Source organism: Odontesthes bonariensis, chromosome 15 (assembly GCF_027942865.1).
Source record: "Odontesthes bonariensis isolate fOdoBon6 chromosome 15, fOdoBon6.hap1, whole genome shotgun sequence".
Taxonomy (NCBI): domain Eukaryota; kingdom Metazoa; phylum Chordata; class Actinopteri; order Atheriniformes; family Atherinopsidae; genus Odontesthes; species Odontesthes bonariensis.
In genome coordinates, this window is record NC_134520.1 from 34,026,736 (window position 1) to 34,039,576 (window position 12,841).

Genomic DNA, 12,841 nt, shown 5'->3' on the forward strand with positions numbered 1-12,841 from the left:
TGACGCATTGACGTACGATTGTTCGGTTGCGTCTGGCCGTGTTTGCTGACAGCGGTCGCTTTATCCACCAGGATCGGGACACTTTCTGTCCGTTACTTCAGTTTATGTCGGAGCAGATAGATTGAACTGCAGCTGAGACCCACCGGAAGCCTTACCGAGACGATTCAAGTTGGGTAAGATGCGAAGAAAAAGAGCAGCAGCTAATGATTAGCTGCTAATCGTTGTGACATCTTTGTAAACAAAGTGCCGAACTTCGTTCAAACAGTCCGTAAAATGAGATTGTAATCGGTTGCTAGCTAAATGAACACCAGTCACTAGCTTCAAAACATACCTCAGAGCAATCTTTATGGCTTTTTAAAAAGTTCGGCACAGAAATATTTAATTGGGCTGCAACGATTTTCTTTCGTTCAGACTGATTTAGCCAGATGTTGACGCTGACAGGGAAGACAGCTTCATTAGTAATGCAAGTTGAATTTGTATGGATGCATACTTATTTGTTAATTTGACATATGCCGAATTGTAGAAATGTTTTTTAATATATATCCACCAACTGTGGACAATCACTGCCATATAACTGTAATTTTTATTAATGAATAAATGAACAAGGATTCCTGGCCGGTGAATTTGCCTGTTTCCCACTCAAACTTGCCCTGATTTGTGCTTCAGGTGGAGGAGGTGGAGCTGTCTCCAGCAAAATGAATATTGTCTCTAAAAGTAAGAAACGGGTGGTGCTTCCGAGCCGCCCTGAACTCCCTACAGTGGAGCAGATCCTGGAGGACATCAGCAGAGCTGCTCCCAACGACCCAGTCTTCAGTATCCTGGAGAAAACTGGACAAGGTGAGTCCACACAGGTGCTCAGAACCCATGAAATGATCACCGGCTGCACAGGCGGTCCTGGCTAGATTTACGCCCTGGGCGGCGAACCATCCCCCCCCCCTCCAACACAACAACATATTATATTATTTGTATTACTTTATTATATATAATCTTAAATACAAAAAGGTACATAAAGAACTGAGAAAAAACACGATAAAGAAATTAAATACAGTATATAAATATCAATCACAAATCCTTAAATAACATCCTAATAAATAAAGGCTACTCTATGGAGCATTAAAAAAAGATTTCTTTAGTTATGATAACATCAGAGCTCAGACTGTAGCAGCTGTTTTCACCCTGTTTACAGCTGGCATTAACATTAACTTGTTGTGTTTCAAACACAAACCAGAGCAGGTTGCCTTTGGGTGAAATTAGCTGCATGACATGATGCCTCAATTCTAATTCTAGTTCAGCAAAACTAAAAATCAAATACAATCGTGGCTAATAGCAACATATTAGCAAGAGGCTAACAGATAGCCTTTAGCTTACGCCACTAACGTCCCTCATAGAAATCTGCATCCCTTTATCTTTTGCCCTTCTCTCCTCTTCTTCTTCTTCTCTGTCTAAACTGGGCACCTGATGGCTTCTTTGGTCTTTCACCATGATGATGATCCATGATGACTCCACATTATTACCTTTGCTTTCCCCATTAACGCCGTCCGTTCACCCGTCAATCAACCGGAGTCACGTGACGTAAACAAAATCACGTAGATGACTGCACAGATTTTTTTATTTTACATTTTTCACATAACCCAATTAATTACTTGAAGGTATATGGGTCTATGTTAATTTTATGAATGAAATACAGTTTATTTGGATAGCTATTTAAGGTTACTGTTCCTCACGTCATGCCACACCGTTACCCTCAAATACTCAGAAACACATTTCACTACAGAACCTGAGTCTCATTTTTATGTTCAAGGTATCTGTTGCTTACTGGTTGTTGAGCCGGCTGCTGATTTCCAGTTCACTGGTTCTTTCCTCAGACCCGTCCCCAGCTGCTGACAGCGAGGTGGAGCTGCGGTTCCAGCAGTGCCGTCGGTACCTGGAGCTCAGCGAGCAGCTGGAGGAAGCTAAAGGCCGTCTGCAGCAGCAGAGGGAAGAGCTGCAGGCGGCTGGAGAGCAGCTGGACAAAGAAGTGGCCGAGGTCAAAGATCAACTTCTATGACCCGACACTTTTTCTGGCACAAACTGAACTATTCTCTTTCCCATCAAGAGCAATTGAGCATGATGCTGGTGGAGCCACAGTGTTGTTTGACCTCTGACCTCACAGCTGAGAGATGTGTGAGTCTGAGGGCCTTCAAAAGCTTTTTTAATGTGAAGCTGCAGGATGTTTTAATGATTTAAAGGAAGAACTTCGACAGAAATGACACTGTTGAATCGAGTGATGCTCGACTCAGATGTTTAGATTATATTCTTTAATCTGATGACTTTGACTCAACTTAGTCTTAGTGTGGCATCTCTGAGCATTCAGACTGTTTGCATAGCTGATGTATATACCAGTAAAAGAAGGTGAGGGAGCATTGAGTTTAACAAAACCTGCATTTTTCTTCATGTAAATTCTCTTTTGTTTTTAATTTGATGTTATTTTATTCATACAAGTGGTATGAATACCACAAGTCATCTCATATGAGACTTTTCTGATGCTTTTTGTAGACCGACATTCACTCGTTGTTCTGCACTGAGACACCAAATAAAGACCATTTCTCCAACCTGTGTGAAACACAAGCCATTTATTGGAAATGAAACAGAACTTGAATGAGATAATCTGCCTTTTGTGATCTGATTTATTTAATTTGTGATAATTATAGGGCTGTACTTACCTTTTCCTTGTTGCTGATTGTGTTTTTAACTCGTGAAAATGACTAAAACATGTCTCTGAAGCATCGTTTGGCTGAGCACATCAAAATTATTAAAAGTCATCTTTTCAAGAGAGTCAAAAGTTTGTTCAAATATGTTGAGTAGACATTAATTTTCATAGCATGTACTTACTTTTCCAGCCCTGTATGTAGATCCATATCCATATCATATGATAAAAACTGACAGAACGAACATTTAAAAGCATTAATTTAGAATATTGTTGCAACCTGTTAACAGTTAAAAGTAGGGCTGGGCGAGTTAACTCGTTAATTATTTAATGATAAAAAATAAAAATGTTATCGCGCATTAACGCAGTTTTTTTTAATTTATGTTATTATTGTAAAAGTCTGTTGCTCACAGGCTTTTATTTTGTAAAAGTCTGTTGCTGTCTGCTGTGGAACCGGAAAAGAAAGTAATCGGCGGATCCACCAAACATGGAGAAGGGTACGGAACTTTTACTCTGCCATTTTCATTTTAAAGTTCTTCCAGACGGCGGAGTCGACAGAACCAAAGTCATCTGTAAACACTGCCAAGTTGAATTATCTTCTCAGCGTAGTAGTTCCAGTCTAAAATATCACTTAAAGGCAAAACACACAACTGATAGCAGCAAGTCATTCAAGGAAACAGACAGTGGAGCGAGGCTTCTACATTAAAACTACAGAAAGATGCTGATGTTAAAAGTGTGTTTGCACAACAAATGTTATGGCACTTTCATTCATATGGCAGCACATTTAAAATAAAGCTAAATGCTAAAAGCTATACGCTACTTTTGGATTCATTTTTGGATTTTGCGTACAAATGCGATTAATCGTGATTAATCAGGGAAATCATGTGATTAATTAGATTAAACATTTTAATCGTTGCCCAGCCTTAGTTAAAACACATCAGCGTCTGTGTGAAACAAAAAGCCAACACCTCAGTTTAAGGAAACACGTCACTTTTTATTGGAAGAAGACATTTATAATGACACACGTCTGTTGTTTTGCTTATTTCACATGGCACCATGACGGCGAGAAACTGTTCTCCAGCCGGACGCGAACAAAGCCACCGATAATGATGGAGAAAAAGCCCAGGACTCTGTTTCTGCTGTACATCGTGTTTAGTGTTGAAGCGACTCTCCACCCTCAATCTGTCTTTTAAATGTCAAACACTCTAAATCCACCTGTCAGTCTACAGTTTAAGGCTCGCAATTGTTCAGAAGTTACTCAAACTCTGTGGCTGTTCCTTATAGATAGTTTGAATCACTATGACCCTGCCTCAGAGGTCATAGGTCAATTTAATACTTACTATTATGATTAATCATCTAGAACAGGGATGTTCAAAGTCGGTCCTGGAGGGCCGTTAATCCTGCAGGTTTTAGACGTTGCCCTGTTGCAACACACCTGATTCAGATGGAATGGATCACTTCTAAAGATTGTTAAGTTCTGGACAAGCCTGTCTAATGATGCCTGGACCTGAATCAGGTGTGTCAAAGCAGGGAAACGTCTAAAACCTGCAGGACAGCGGCCCTCCAGGACCGGATGTGGAACGTTAGCATGACTTGAGGAAAAAAAGATGTTAGTCCAACTAAAAAGGGATTTTTTTTTTTTTTTTTAAATTGGACGAGCACACCAAGAAAATTAGTCCAATTCCTCCTGCTGGTATATGTTCACTCAGTGGGGTCACATGGCTCTGAAAGGATCGGATAATTGGCTAAATTACAATCAGAATGAGCTGAGCGAGGGTAATTCTCCTTGGATATATGGCGGTGAATGAATGGGATCAGAGGCACAAAGCGTGTCATACCCCGGTATGATAGGTGGCGCTGTACCCATTCCAGCTGTTGCTAATAGAGCCACTTCCTGTTGACCTCTTCACCACCAACAACAACAACAAACTCAGGCATTGGAGAAAGATGGAGAACGCAGAGCCAGATGAAGCTACGTCCCTCTACATTTGGTCTGTGATGAGCTGCTTGTTGCACAAACTCGATGCCCAACGGAGCATTCTCCATCGCGTTGTTTGTTTCTTTCTGACGGCGACAACAACAGGAATATCGTCTCCTTTGACTTCCGGGTCACGACCCCGGGAAAACATCTGGAGCATGCGCAGAACGCAAAGTCTGATTCACGACGTGCTTCAGCGTCTACAAGCAGGTTTAGAGCGACTTTCAACCCAGTTATCTCGGGGTCTGAATCCGATCCGATCCAATTTATAGTCAGATTAAGGTGTCTACATGCACTTAATAACTCAGTCTGATGTAATTTAGCCAATAATCCGATCCTTTCAGTGCCATGTGACCCCACTGAGTCTGACTCAAACTGGTCTAAGCACATGCTGTGAACAGAAAAAGCCTATGACTGTAGATCAACCCAACTGTGCATGGAAATATCCAGTGATTAAAAACTGTTTTTCCTTTAAATTTGCTCCCATAAACTCCTGAATGTTTGACAGTTAAAAGACAGATTTCAGTCGCCTTCAGATCTCTAAAAGGCTTTATTCCATGCATGCTTTGGGGCTACGGCGGGGTGGTTTTTGTGAGTTGACGACCCCCTCGATGTACGTTTCAATCCATCCAGCTCTGCGGGTGCATATGAAAGAACGATGGTTTACAACTACAGAGAATAATCATTGTCTTTATATTCTTCTCCACCTATCGCTAGTTTTACAGAAACACAGTTAAGCAGATATCAACACGTTTTATAGACTTCCAGAGAACTCCTGTGAGGACACACACGTCCATCCCAGCGACACCCAGCCACCAATGATAAGATCTCGTTGATATACTCATAGCAAACGGTACCTGAATCTAGTAGCAAACACAAATATAACATCATTGTATTAACTGAGGCGTGTAGTTGCGTTTTTCAACTACGGTGACAGTTGGTGCATTTACAGGTCTTTGCGGCACAAGATTACGGATGGCGTCAGGCTTTGGGAAAATATCTCACGGCCGAATAACATCGGTGTCATTATTCGGTGCCCATGATGTTCACAGGTGTGCATAAACAGTCAGGAAATATATTAGCATGCAGTCAGGAAGCAACGCCCGCCGGGAAGCCTCTGCATACCTGCATGGTATTTACAACTGATTGACACACAGGACCGTGGAGGGCGAAAGGAGCCCGAGTTATTCACAGTTTTCAACATGACAGAGTCAGCTGTCGTATTTTCTGTGGAGGAAACAGGGTTAAAGCGTCACTTTAAATTAATATGGACTGGAAGTAAGGATCTAAACCTCAGGATCATCATCCTACAGATCGTGTTAGCAAAAATTAAAATGCAGAAGCTTACATCAAGAAATTCATGGCAACCTTTCGTTGATTTGCACTGGATCACACAATTAGGTGCCGATAAATCAATGAATGCTAATACTGTAACATTGAATTATGGATACAGTGAGATTTTATCCACAGCTCTCACTCTAAAACATTAAGGCAGTAGCTATGTCCCTAAAACGGATTTCTATACCCCCAAAATACTGGATCGGATACTGTAATAATGCATTTTTACCCTCCTGTCAATCTGTTTTACACATGACAAGAGACGTTGGGACATTAGTCCCTTTTAGACATGCAGTGTATACGTATATTGGAAATTTGAGAATAAAAGAGTAATTTCACGTGTGTTTAGCTGGAGTATTCATTGAAGAAAGAAGGATGGCATAATCGTGATGCTAATATTAACTTCCCAGACCTACTGGGCTTGTAACATTGTATTTGGTTGAGTGATGAAGCAAAGGGCTCAAAGCTTTGATGTATTTCATGTAAAAAAAAAAAAAAAGTTGAATTTGGTGAGAGTCTGTCTACAATCCACCACAGTTTGAACCTTTTTGGGCAAAAATCCAGTCGAGTAGTTTACTCAAACATTTGCATAATACGTGTGTCCAGGAAACTGATGGTGAGCCATGTGGTGAAATCGAGTTCATTGTCTTTTAGCTTCGTGTTTTCACTACATTTCTACCAGGCAATTATTATTCTACAAATACAAAAGAAAGTACAAAAAAAATGCACTTTTCAGATGAGATCTTTCTCTGAATGGCATCTCTTAAAAGTTACCGGCGGTCCGTTCTTGCCAGACCTGTCTGGAGGTGTACATCCAACTTCGTATGAGGGGCGAATGGAAGCTCTGATGCGCTGTTCAGAGAGAAAAAACAGGAAAGGAGTGTATGGGGTCGGTAAAGGGTGAATACCCGAGGTACAGGACCAGCGCACCCATGTGTCCATCTGAGTTTTATTTTGGAGTAAATCCACAAAAATCGCTTACGACTCGCTTTTCCCCCCAGCTTTCTCGCTGACTGCTGCTGTTTGGCTCTGCGTGTCTTGCAGGCAGCAGGACATCGGGCTGGGGGTGTAATTAAACGGAGGGACTCGGGCAGACTTGCTCGGGGATCCTTGGCGGAACGTGACCACTCCACTCACGTGGCTGTCTGACGTTCCTGTGGTGCAGTGGCTCCTCGGTGAGCCATCCGACTCCGCCTCCTGGAGGTTATTCCCAGAGCCGGCGCTAATCATTCTCAGGAGAGCCAGTCTCGCTGCTTCCTCGGACATCGCCGGAGCCGTCTCGACTGTCGGAGAGGTGCTTGAGTTGGTCTTGTTGTTTGCGAAGTCTTCCGTCTGGACTGTCGCGTCGCTCGTCTTGCGAGACGCGAGCAGGATGGTTGGCAGTTTTCCTGGAAGAGCTGGTGGTTTTGGCTTTTCCTCGTCAGGAGAAGGCACCAGAGGTAATGCATTGGCTGGCAGAGTGCTTTTCAAGATTTGAGGTACGTCTTCGTCCCTGATCCTTCTCCAAGTAACTCCATCGTTGTGCCGAGACGTGGATCTCTGCCCTTTCTTTTTCGTCTCATCTTCACTTTTCGCTCTTCCACTCGAATCGGATGACGATGAGCGCAGAGAAGAGCGGCTGGTCACTCGACTTAGTACGTTTATGCTCGGGGATGAGGCATGGCGTTTAAAGGTGTCCTTATCCTGCTGCTCCCTGACTCCGGGCATCCTGCCAGACCCATTCCGCTTGGCCACCCTACAGGGACTTTCAGAGCTGGTTCTCCTGGCCGGCCGTCTTGCAGATAGATCCCTTTCACTGGATGTCGCTCTCGACAGGGCTGCAGTCTGCTTCTGAAGGCCAGGGGTTGGCCTCTGGGCTTGCTGTGCTCGTCCAGAGTCTTTTACTTGCACCTTTCTTGGAACTTGCACTGAAACCTTTAGCTCTTGACAGCGTGATGAACAAAGGAAGACAGCCGAGGCTCCAGGAACTGCTCTGCGAGGGGATCCATTCTGTGATCCCGGTGGGTTCCGGGCCGAGCCCTCACGTCTCAGCCCCGTCTTTGATTCTTTAATGAAAGTCAGCTGTCTGAGGAATCCACTGCGATCAGACTCACCACCACTTGAGTGGGCCGAGGTCATTCTAACCATGTCAAATCGATTGCCCGGTGGAACCCTTTTTCCGTTGGCTTGATTATTTTGCCTGCTGATTGTTTGGTTTGTCACCAAGGGTGACAGAGGTCTGGCTTGCCTGACTGCATTCTGCATGAAAGGGATTCGGACAGGTGACTTTTGAGTTTTAGGAGGTGGAGATTTCTCATTTGGATTGACTGCGGGAGACCGTCCTTTTCTCTCAGGGGGGCTACTAGCTGGCGGGCTACTCGCTGGCGAGGCCGTCTTTTTCTGGATGGATCTATTTGTCTGAGTCGGGGACGATATTTTCCTCTGCGACTGTCTGGACGGTGTAGAGCTCTGCGACGATCCGGAGGAGGAACTCTTTGGTATCCTTGGAGGTGGAGTAGAGCTCCTCTTTGGAAGAGACAGTTCTATGTCCTGGGGACGACCAAGGCGGTGAAGGCTCTTTGATCTGTGCTGAGCAAGGTTTGGGTTCTTTGGAGCATCCGTCTTGGTTGGCATTTTTCTGGGAGGAGGTCTTTGTGATGGCGCCGTCTCTTTTTTCGGTGTATAGATCACGGTCCTGCCTCTAAAAACAACGGGCAAGTTTGGAACTGGCTTGCGCTGTGCAAAGTCTAGAGGTTTATTAGCGTTTTTCTCTTTAGCAAACTTCCTTTCTTTGGGTGTAAAGCTGGACGTTGACATGAAAGACAGGACTGACTCAGTTTCTTCAGAGGACGGCTCTTGAGACTTCGATGCCTGCAGCCCAGTTACAACACAGTTAGCACCTTCCTGTATGGCTCTCCATTCAACGCTATTGAGGTCAGAATCTTTATCCCATGCCGTATCATCACTATCCATTTCCTCATCTATGTCCCACCCATCTGAGACCTTTTGTTTTTGTTTTTGAGTATTTTCTGCTTTTTTCTTCCTGGCGGCCATCTTCCTTCTCTGCCGAGGCATCGCGGACGTTATGCATTTCTGCAGGAGGTCGTCCTCTGAGTCCATGCTGACAGAACTGGGCGAGCTTTGCTCTTCGTATTGGCAGTGAATAGTCAAAGGCTTCGCTTGTTGCGCCATGTTCAGCGTTTTGTTGTGTCTGTTCTTGTACCATATTTGCTGGGCATTTGATTTATGATCCTCAAACTCAGCGTCACTGAGCGAACTGAGAGAGGAGCTGAGCGAGTAACACGCCAGGGATTCATCCTTCATCAGAGTTTGTTTGATCCTGTGAAAGCCTCTGGGTTTTCCTTGGGGATTATCTATCCTGCCTATATTTGTCATGCTTCGGGAGAGTGTATTTCTACTCGCTTCCCTCATCTGTTTCCTGCTCGTTCGTTTGATTACTTCCTCATTTGCATCATCATATAAGCTGATGCTGTCCTCCGATGAATGAGTCATTTGTCGACACATTGCTTTTTGTGACCTGGCGTTGAGGTTACCTTCTACGTCTTGCTTTATGATTGGCAGTTCTAGTTTTCTATTAGGGCCTTGGCCTTGTCGCCTCTTCTGCTGATTAGGAGACTGATCACGATTTTTTTGGCTAGCCACTCTATCAGCTACCTCTTTGCTCTGCATCAGCACTCTCTGAGTGGGAATCACATGTTTAGTCATTCGACTCACTTGCGCCTCAGACAAATAGTTTGTCCTGTTGGGTTTGTGGAAGTGCGAGAATATCCTCAAGTCCTCTATCCTCTTGGCCTCGTTGTCGATCATCTCCTGTTTATTCAGGCCATTGGCTGTGCAGTCTTTAGCCCCTCTGTCCCTCACAGGATACTGAAGAGTTTCATCGCTCAGTGATGTCGTGCTGGAGAAGTTGACCGGTGTGCCCTCTGCAGAATCAGTAAATGACGAATCATCGAACTTGAAATCTTTTTGTGGGATGACAATTCTTCTCCCTTGACACATTTGGGTTTTTCCATTTGGAAGCATCATGTACACTGGTAGATTTATTGGTTTTCGGGAGCTAAGTAAATGAGAAGGGATAGTGGTCATCAGGGTAGGTCTTACTTTTCTAAACTTTGAGGGCATTGCCGAGTTGATGCATTCCTTTAGGATTTCTATATCGTCGTCTGAGTTGCCCTCGCTGTATCTCTCCCCGTTGTCGAATCCTTGTTCGTCTTCATCGGGGAAAGGGAGATTCTTGTCATTTTGCTGGAGTAGGGGGGTTAGCTTAAGTTCAACTTCTTTCTGGATGTAGTGTTCGTGAAGAGGCAGAGCACTTAAGCTGGAAGCACAAGAGAAGTTCTCAGTGGGCTTTTCCACTGTGAAGTAGATCATGGTGTCGAGGTCAGGAGGAAGGTTGAACCTCTCTTTGGAGTCTGTGATCTCCATGAATTTCCGCAGGCTGTTTTCCCACTGCCCTGCCATCCCTGCCGTCTGTGTTTCTGGTCCACTCGGCTCAACACAGCACGGAGTTTTACTCCGACTCGGGGGCATCGTTTGTCCTGGGCTGTCTGGAAGATCACTTGGGCTTATCGTTCCATCAATCATCTCACTGCATGGATCGCTTTGAATTGAGCTGGCAATAGAGGGAGACTCGAAACTGCCCAGCGAACTGACTGAGCTGCAGCGGCTTAATACCAGAGGAGTTTCATGGATGTAGTTCTCAGATGAACTGGAGGGAGATCTGTCTTCCAGTGTGGCAGGTGAAGCCCCCCTGAGGAACACCTTTTCCCTCTTAGCGGCACAGGGGATCTCAATGGGATCCGTCTCTTTGCTCGGGAAGGTTTTCGAATCGGTCATCAGCAGCTGGCTGTCACTCAGATCCTCTAAGGTTTCATCCTCTTGCGCCGTCTTCACCACCTCTCCGTCCTCCACTTCAATGATCTCTAACGATGAGTCGCTCTCCAGCTCATTCTCACTCTGTCCTTCCAGCGCTCCGTCGCCGGAGGAGAGCGATGACAGTGAACTGCAGCGGGAGAAGCAGATTGGAGTGTTTTCCACCGAGTACTTCTGGATCGTCTCCATTGTCCCTATGGTTGGACTTCTGCTGGATGTGACTGGGGAAAATTTTGCAATACTCCCCCCAGTCATCACAGTAGGCACCCACGCTTGCCTCCTCATTGCTTGGGCCGCCTGGACATTGATGGATGTCTTTGCGACCCCAAACTTGGCCACACTCTGGATAAGTGGCACCGGCTGGTAAGAAGGAGACAGTTTAATGGACGTCATGCTGACATCAGATGAGACTTTAGTACATGCACTGTTAGGTGTTTGTACAGGTGGATCTTGGTTCTTTTCTGGGTCCATGTTGCTGAGCTCCACATTTTTCACATCTTGATTGTCCACAGAATCTCTCTCTGGGATATCCTGCTGGTTGGTCTCGTTTAGAACAGCAGGCCCAACATTGAGATATTCTTGATGAGCAATTTTGAGGTCGAGCTGGTTGGGTCGTTGCTGTTGCATCGTCAGAGCTCTCGTAGCAGGTCGCATCTGGTCTTTGCTACCACAGTAGCCATCACTGGTGCTGCCGCTGTTCAGGCTGTCCGTGGAGACGCTGGTGTGGGCCGTTTTGAGGCGTAAGAGGGCGTGCGCTCTGCTGAGGCGTTCTCTTTGGGCCAAGCTGCTGGTGTCAGAAAGATGGCAGGGGGAGCATGAGTTTGCGCGGGCTTCGTTGTGTTCGTCCATCCCATAAGGCCAGTCTGCCAGGTGGTCTTCAGAACTCAGGCTCAAACTGTCCTCAGAGGACGTGTGCATGGTGATGTCCTCCACCAGCCTGTCAATCTTAGCTACTGTGTTGGTAATCTTTTTAGCCAGTTTCTCTGCAGCAGCAGAGACCACGTCATCAGGAGCAGCGCGTCTCTTCTCAGCCATGTGAGGCGGGTCTATATCCCGCTCAGGCTCGCTGTCCCTTTTACGAGGCTGATTCTGCAGGAAGTTAGAGTTGGTGAGAAACATCGACAGCATGGAGAAGCTACCGGTATCGAGGCTGCTGGAGATGTTGGGAGCCTCGTCGTCATCGAAGCAACCGGAATCCGAAGCGTAATCCTTTGCCAGACTCTCGATGTGTCGTAGTGGCTTGTGGAGGGTGAGGTGCTTGGGGCTCTGTTTCTCAAGTGTGTCAAAGGTCTCTGCTAGATGTTTGGCATCCAACTCTGCCTCCAGAGCCTTCTGCTTCCTCATGTAGAGTGAGGGCATGCAGGAGCCAGGGGACACCACTGCAGCGTCCTTGTATTTCAGGGGTCGGTTGGTGAGGAGGTTCCTTAAAGCTGCAGCGCTGCCCATGGCTATCATCTTGTGCTTTGAGTGGATAAGGTTGCGCAGCATGCTGACCGCCCCCAGGTCCCACAGCAGCTCCTGGTCTTTTGGACTTCTGGCTGAAAGATTCCAAAGAGTGCCGCAAGCGTTGCTCACTATCGTCAGGCTGTGGGAGCGCAGGTGCTGCAGGAGGGTCTGCAGGCAGTTGTGGTCCCTGAGGATTTGCCTGTGACGAAAGAAAGAAAGAAATCAGAGTATATACTTTATAGCATCCCAACAGTCAGGTGATGCTTTCATTGTATCACTGAAGGTCCTTTTCCAATCGTTAAAGTGAACGTTTCTCATTCATTTCATCAAAGCTGTGCCGAAGCCCCAGCTGGTGTGTTACACCCTCACCCAAATAAAAACTAGTCCTGACAACATTGTTAATTTGTTTGTCCAACCTCAGGTCAAAGGTCACTCCCAGATTTCTGACGGTTGAACTGTGCTTTGAAGACGAGGTGCCAAAGTCAACCGTCACAGTGTCCCCAAACACAATGCATTCAGTT

The 12,841-nt window shown here is 45.6% G+C and overlaps 2 protein-coding genes across 3 annotated transcripts in view; one reads left to right on the forward strand and one right to left on the reverse strand.

Moving 5' to 3' along the window:
* On the forward strand, window positions 1–2,591 carry c15h19orf25 (chromosome 15 C19orf25 homolog). The gene is made up of 3 exons (XM_075484484.1): window positions 1–173; window positions 667–837; window positions 1,866–2,591. Exons 2-3 carry the CDS (start codon window positions 696–698, stop codon window positions 2,045–2,047), a joined length of 324 nt encoding a protein of 107 aa, XP_075340599.1. The 5' UTR covers window positions 1–173; window positions 667–695; the 3' UTR covers window positions 2,048–2,591.
* A 1,068-nt stretch (window positions 2,592–3,659) lies between these two features.
* apc2 (APC regulator of WNT signaling pathway 2) overlaps window positions 3,660–12,841 on the reverse strand; it is a 47,471-nt gene continuing 38,289 nt past the window's right edge. For both annotated transcript variants that reach the window (XM_075486042.1, XM_075486041.1), the window contains exon 14: window positions 3,660–12,519. In XM_075486042.1, coding sequence (XP_075342157.1) covers window positions 6,981–12,519 — 5,539 coding nt within the window. In that variant the 3' untranslated portion in view covers window positions 3,660–6,980. The remainder of the gene's footprint in view (window positions 12,520–12,841) is intronic.

Excerpts from the sequence above, each read along its gene's own strand:
- c15h19orf25 (XM_075484484.1), top strand. The coding sequence starts at position 696 with ATGAATATTGTCTCTAAAAGTAAGAAACGGGTGGTGCTTCCGAGCCGC. Across the intron at positions 838-1,865 it reads CCTGGAGAAAACTGGACAAG|ACCCGTCCCCAGCTGCTGAC; the intron begins GTGAGTCCACAC and ends TTCTTTCCTCAG.